This window comes from Octopus bimaculoides, chromosome 4 (assembly GCF_046866305.1).
Source record: "Octopus bimaculoides isolate indiv1 chromosome 4, ASM4686630v1, whole genome shotgun sequence".
In the NCBI taxonomy this organism is placed as follows: Eukaryota; Metazoa; Mollusca; class Cephalopoda; order Octopoda; family Octopodidae; genus Octopus; species Octopus bimaculoides.
In genome coordinates, this window is record NC_142931.1 from 75417553 (window position 1) to 75425052 (window position 7500).

Here is a 7500-nt window from a genome sequence, read left to right on the forward strand (position 1 = left end):
CCATCTTTTGTTATTCCAAATTGAAGGAGATAGGTGTAATACTCCCTACTAGACACTGCTTGTCACGGCTCACTAGTTTGCAGAATGCAATCGGGACGTATAGAAGGTCATGATGTATTAGAGTTTTGTATTAAACTGGCCAAAAATGCTACAGAAACTTATGAAATGCTCCGGAAACTTGTTAAATGCTCCAGACTGCTTATGGATTAATTTTTGCATTGTTACAAGAGGCTCAAGGTCGGCAGGTAGGAGGTGAGAGACGATGAGGCGTGTGGGAGGGAGAGAGATGTCACAACATCAATGGTCGTTGAGACAATTCACAATTTCCTGCTTGAAGACATTTGCGAGTCTGTAAACTTATGAAAAGTTTTGTTTCCAGGGTGCTCAGTGATGAGCATCACAAGTGCAGTGAAGTCGGAGGATGGTAATTCGAAGGAGACTAGGGACTTGTACTTCTTTGAAATTAATAAATATCTCTCATTAAAATGTTTAAAAACTTCTGGAATGCACCCCGTGCACATGTGTGTATGTGTGTGCATGTGTGTGTGTGTGTGTGTGTGTGTGGGTGTGGGTGTGGGTGTGGGGTGTGTGTGTGTGTGGGTGTGTGTGTGTGTGTGTGTGTGTGTGTGTGTGTGTGTGTGTGTGTGTGTGTGCCCTCATATATCATCTGAGTGGCTGTTCAGCAAGAAATTGCAGAATCCTCATCCGTCGTCTAACGGTAAGAGAGTCCCTAATAATATGTGTGCATGTATGTATATACAGGGCCAAAATTAGCGCCCCAATTTATATGTGTCTGTTAGTTCTGTCGTTTTTTGATGCATACTGTTATTATTTCTATATGTCATTGATTATTCGACGTGTCGAATTTTGTGAGAGAATGCTGGCAGAAGCCAGAGATTTCAGATTTTTTGATCGAATTATTTTCTCTGATGAAGCAACCGTCCATGTTTCCGGTCACATCAACCGCCATAACTGCTTCTGTTATTCAGAAGATGACCCTGAAGTGGGGGAAAAGCAATTCACCTTCTCTTGTCATTTGGGCGGCGATATCATCTTTAGGAATTTGTGCATTCCATATTCAGCGAGAGACGATGAATGGTGATCGTTATCTGGCGTTGTATTTTCGATATCGTCATTCCAAAATCTTTGTGCAAGATAGAGCACCTCTTAATTATGACAAACGTGTGAGAAACTTCCTCGATCAGCACCTACGAAATCGTTGGATTGGACGTCGTGGCAACTTTTGTGAATATCCAGCAAAGTCTCTGGACTCAACTCCGTGTGACTTTGTTCTCTGGAGATACCTCAGAGATCAAGTCTACAAGGAAATGGTCCATATTTTGAACCAATTGGAACAAGTAACTGTATTTCTCAGTCAACTATCTGAACAAATGTGTCGAAATATATTCGCTAGTTTGGCCAGACGTTACGAAATACATTCGCTAGTTTGGCCAGACGTTAGCAACGAACGGACGTCACTTTGAATGACATGTCAAATTGTTCTCTTCGTGCTTCATGTAAGATTTATGGGTGTATTATATGTTAATTTTTTGTTTTTTTCATTTTCATTACATTTCATGTATTTTTTCAAAAACTCAAGTTGGGACATTAATTTTGGCTCACCCTATATATATTCACAATTTAGGTAAGTTGAAATATGTTTGTCACATATTTCAACTGCTAAAGGCAAATACACTGCAGTTACCGCGGAGAAGCATATTTCAACTAACCTAAATTGTGCTTATACGTAAACACTGCTTAGCGACTTTTACTCTGATATATATATATATATATATATATATATATATATATGAATATGTGTGTGTATACATACATATAAGATATAGTATGTGTGTATGGGGTGAGAGAGAGAGTGATTGAACTGTGTTCGCAGATTGTCTTAAACTGTAAATATCTTGCCTTGTTATACAATATCTTTATGAACAATAAAGAAAGAAGGATCAGCCGGTCTTATTTCAGTTTTTCCATTGGTATCTCATCAGTGTCTGCGAAGTAAATCGATTATTCTGATTCGGATATAATAATGCATTCTTCGCTGCTAATTCGATTAATAATTATTGACATGTTAACACTTTTTTAAATAATGCTTTAATGTACTTCTACAGAATAACACCAGAATTTTTTATGTGAGGTTTGTTTTGGGTCAACTCTTTGGGTGTAATAGAAATTAAATTGGTGTTCCAAACCGATTGAAACTACTTAGGATGACTCCACTCCGATTGGACAATAGATATTTTATTTGATATATAAGTAATTCTTAAAGCAGCGAGCTTTTAGAATCGTTACTGCGCTGGACAAAATTTTAGCGGCATACCCTAAGCACTAAGTCACGCGCCTCCAACATGTATGCATTAGGTAGATGTAAAGATTACATAATGTAGATTTTTGCATCTTTCAACGATATTTTGATCCTCTAAACCTGCGCCCTCGTTTCGTATAATTTTGTAATTCACGGCAAAAATAGTTATCAATCGATATATGTTGAGAGTATATGAACGTTCAGCTTTATATTTTCAAGGTAAGTGTGTAGTGAAGATATAATTAGGTTCGCTGGGAAGAATAAGCGACTGTAAATACCACAGGTTTACAATCAAGGATATATGAATGTTCAACGGCAATATTCTCATGTGGATTGTACGTTAGTAACATAATAGGATCAACAACTATTTTCTCGCCATGGAAATATATTATATCCGAAGCGATTATGTTATGTTGTGATTGTGTTATGCGATTGTGTTATGATGCTACGAAAGATAACTAAATAAGCACGTCCCCACTGGAAAGTATTTTCTAAGTCCTAAGAGTTCGTACTAAATATAGTTTATAATAAATAAAGTGTATAAAATATACAATAGTGTTTATGATCTATAGTTGGTAATTACTTTTATCAAAGTTATTAAAGGTTCATTTTATGTTTAACAATTGTTAGAGCGCCAGAAAATGCTTTGCAGATTTGTTCCAGTTCTTCACATTCTGAGTCAACTTCCTTCCAAATGAGTACCAGGACCGATTTAACCAACAACGCCATTCGCCCTCAAAATTTCAGACTCTGTCCCTGTGTAAACTATCATTATTTACCTAGAAATGGTAAAACTCATGATTAGAGTTGCTTATCAGCATTAGCTCCCAAATATTATGCTGTATTCTTAATTTACGTCTCAACGCTTGTTCTTTCAATTTTCCACTAGCCTACAGAAATAAATTTTCAGAAATTTATGAACATAATTACTTTACGCAAGCTGAAATCTAACAAATGTATAAATATAATCATTCTGATGAGTTTTACTTTGTAGTAGTTTTTAATCGAAACATATCTTCTGAAATAAAATAATTTTGCTTGCTATTTTTCAGTGTCCAAAACGGAGGAGTTCATTACTTCCAATGAAAATGGTATGCCAATAAATCCATTTCTACAGTATTTATAATTGTATTCTGAGATGAAAAAGAATTTTCAGAAAATTTATCTTCTTCCCTGTAAAACCTAGATGCAACAATATTTTGTCTTATAAGTATTGATTAATAACATAGACAACAGTTTTTGGCTTTTAAGGCAATAATTCAGGCCGTCTTCTAATATAAACAAAACATACGTGTCTTTAGAAAGCAAAGATTTATGTTACCCAATACCTAAAGTACAAGTTCTCTAATTTTTCAGGAAGGGTACAGCTGACTATATGGGCCAGAGAATTTGGAAAGTACTTATCTTATCCGGAAGTGATCATCCTGGTAGATTTTACTTTCATGTAGTCTTCATCAGTTCTTATTAAAACATTAAAAAATGCCTACTTTCTATTTTCAGAGCCCGAACGTGTGGGACAATCAACAACCAATGAAAATGGTGCGTTAATAATTCATTTATACTATATTTGTCATTGCATTCTGAGAGTAAAGAGAATTTGTAGAAAATATATCTTATAAAACCTAAATGCATCATTATCTTCTCTTATTGATATAGATTTGTAACTGACAAAAGATACTTGGATTTGTAAGGCAATAATTCAAACCTATTTCTTACATAGGCAAAAACTTTGTCTTTGTAAAACAACCATTTGTACTGATTCATGGCAAAAAAACTCAGAATCTCAAACTTTCGAACAGGGTTATTGTCGATTACATCCCCTTGGCCAGTACTTTGATTTTAACGATTTCGAAATCATAAAAGGATTTGAATCAGAACTTAAAAGGCAATAATTAAATATCAAAGCGCATTTTGGCTGACGATCTACCGATTTTGCGCAATTAAGGCTGGGGGATTACTGTGGATTTCTAACAATGACAAGATACTGATATATTTGTAAGGCAAGGATTAAAGTTGATTACAAATACAGACCTAACGTTGATGTCTTTGTAAGATAATAATAGATAATGTTATCTAACTCAAACACTAGCAACAGAGGCAAAGACCACCAGTGAATTGCTAATACTTGCTTCAGCTCACCCAGCGAAATTGGAACACAAAACCTACAGAGGTGAAGTTAAATACTGCAAACTCTCCTATTAGGCAGATCTATCGGTTCCATCAACCAGAGCAGTCAGAGAAATACTAAATACTAGCAGAGTTACCCAGCGTTGCCTAGATGTCAAACATGTAGAAACAGTTTTGGTAAACTTGAACGGTTTAACTTCTGGACAATTTTACGTAGCGCTTTTTTGTGTTACCATGTTTGCATATATTTTTATTGTAATACAGATACATGTTTAAAGTTGAGCTTTTTATGATTTTTATGATGAAGAAACTTTTGAGACCGTCTATTGATAATTTTAATTTAGTGAGTTAGCATCTTTAAGTCTAACTTATATAGTTACACGACATAAAACAGAAGCAATTCTACGAGAAATGTCGGACGCTGACACTCGTTGATGCTGCATCGAAGAGGCCAGGGAATAGAAGAAAGAAGACATGCACCCAACACCAGAGCTGAAGACACCTCCGAAAGGGGGGGGGCGCCACGTCAAAACGGTAGAGGAGTAGGGGCCGAAACCGGACGTGGTTCCTCCTGATGATGTCTTGAGCTAACTGGATCCTATAAAGGAGCTGTTGTGGTAGCAGACCACGAAATATGGTTGAAATTCCTCAGCAAAGCCTACAAAAATAATATGTCTTTATGCAGTTTGGTGCTCTGATGAAAAGATAACTGCTTTGAGGATCACATGAGCATGCAAGATAGTGTTGCACGTGAGAAAAATACGGACTCGTAAGTTCAACTCCAGAAACCTTGAGGAACTGCTTGTGAGACTCATTAATGGTCAAAAAAAATAAATCAGATATTGAAGCGCTATCGTTTTTTAAGTTCATAATTCAAAACTTCATATCTTATAATGACAAAATTAAAATCATCAATAAAGATCCCCGAATGCATTATACATCATAGAAACCAGAAAATATTTAACCATAGACATGTGGATTCATTGAAAAATATGTGCAAATATAATCAAAAACAGATCCACTATATAAAACCTTTCTATAACTTAAGTCATTTAATTTTAATAAAAAAAACTTTTACACATTTAGCACCCAGGTATTGTCAGATACCCCAGTTAGTACATTTTAGATATGTAATTTTGAAAACGATAGTATATTTTTGGAACAACGCTCCATATATATATATATATATATATATATATATATATATATATATATATATATATACAAAACTTAGGGAATAATATGTATTCCAGGTTATCAGGACATTTATTATTTTACACTTTACTAATGCAATGTAAACAGTATCACTTATAATATTACAAATTTGGGCTTTTACCAATAGAACCACCACTCCTATTTCAGGACAACCTTATTGTCTGGAATACACATTGAAAGTTATATACTGATAAAATAATATAAGCATTTTAAAACCTACTATGAAGTACAATATAATTATTTTAAAAGCTTATTTATGATATATTTGAAAAAATATATATACCTTACCTGTTATTAGTCTGTGGGGAAAAAAGATTTTTTAATCAACGCTACACGTGTTTCTGCGCTGGTGGTGTGTTTTTCCAGGCTATACCTATTACATAAATCCACCAGTGTGTCCTCAGGCTATTTATTTTATTGTTATTATTATTAACGGGTCAAAGTTAAAACTACATATTCTAATACATAATAAATAGAAAAATAAGAATATGAATAAAAATATAATAAAAATATATAACTTACAAATATATTTTTTTAAATTAAAAAATGAAATAATTAGAATATTTTTAAATTAACAAATTAGTAAAGATTAATAAAAATTAAACACTTAAAAATACAATACCGATGTATCTAGAAAATGCTAAACATAAAGTAACCCTCAACGACTTTATTATAAGCACAACAAAATTCCACTACCTGTCTATATAAACATTACAGGAATTAATAATTTAGTGTAAGATTTACCTCTATCTATACAAGTATAAATTGCCATTTGTATGTCAAACGTAAGTTAATAGTAATTATAAATAAAAACCTCTATATACGTTGTAAATTTATTGAATAAAACTACTAAATGAATCTAGTAAACCAAATTAACAAAGGAAAAATACTTATCGACATAATGTTTACTCCATCTCGTTCCTGTGCAAATGGTTGCTCCCTCTGTCGTGCGCTAAGTATTATGGGAATAATATCAATAAAATAAACTGCTCGGAAAAATTCTCTGAGACTAATAATATTAGAGAGGTTAAATTCAAGGGGAGATTATAACAAGATACTCTACAATCTTGCTATAATTGGATTTTTTCTAGTGTTTAAGATATAGAGATTTATATTATATTAAATGTGGCCTGCCTATTCCTTTTAAGGTAATATTCTTTAAATATATTCTTGGTTCTTGGTATATCCATATCTAATACTATTATATAATTCTATTATAACTACATTTAACTATCTTCCTCGTAATCGTTTAAGAGATTATATGCGAGGGGAGGTTATAATTTTATATATTTTTCATTTTATTATACGTAAATTTAATCTTATGCCGGCATTTTAATTCCTCTATCTTCAATACTGTTCAGTAATACATCTCTCGACTGGAGTATTTTTATAAACTCAGTTGTGCATACTAAGCACATTTTATTACCTATTCTATATGACTTCGCTCTACTAATGACATTCCAATTGAGGGTGTATTCTATTTTCTCAGATTTCAACTCCCATATGTATTTATTCAGACTTATTTAATATGTATTAGAATATGTAGTTTTAACTTTGATCTGTTAATAATAATAACAATAAGATAAATAGCCTGAGGACACACTGGCGGATTTATGTAATAGGTATAACCTGGAAGAGCACACCACCAGGGCAGAACAACGTGTAGCGTTGATTAAAAATATCTTCTTTCCCCACAGACTAATAACAGGTAAGGTATATATATTTTTTCAAGTATATTATAAATAAGCTTTTAAAATAATTTTATTGTACTTTATAGTAGGTTCTAAAATGCTTATATTATTTTATTATTTTATAGGATATAACTTTCTGTGTATTCC

At 33.1% G+C, this 7500-nt stretch overlaps 1 protein-coding gene across 1 annotated transcript in view; it reads left to right on the forward strand.

Annotated features, from left to right (window-relative positions):
* The window catches only part of LOC106882964 (uncharacterized), a 125642-nt gene that overhangs the window by 49520 nt on the left and 68622 nt on the right, over positions 1–7500 (forward strand). The window contains exons 17-18 of the mRNA XM_089350073.1: positions 3373–3411; positions 3821–3859. Coding sequence (XP_089206199.1) covers positions 3373–3411; positions 3821–3859 — 78 coding nt within the window. The remainder of the gene's footprint in view (positions 1–3372; positions 3412–3820; positions 3860–7500) is intronic.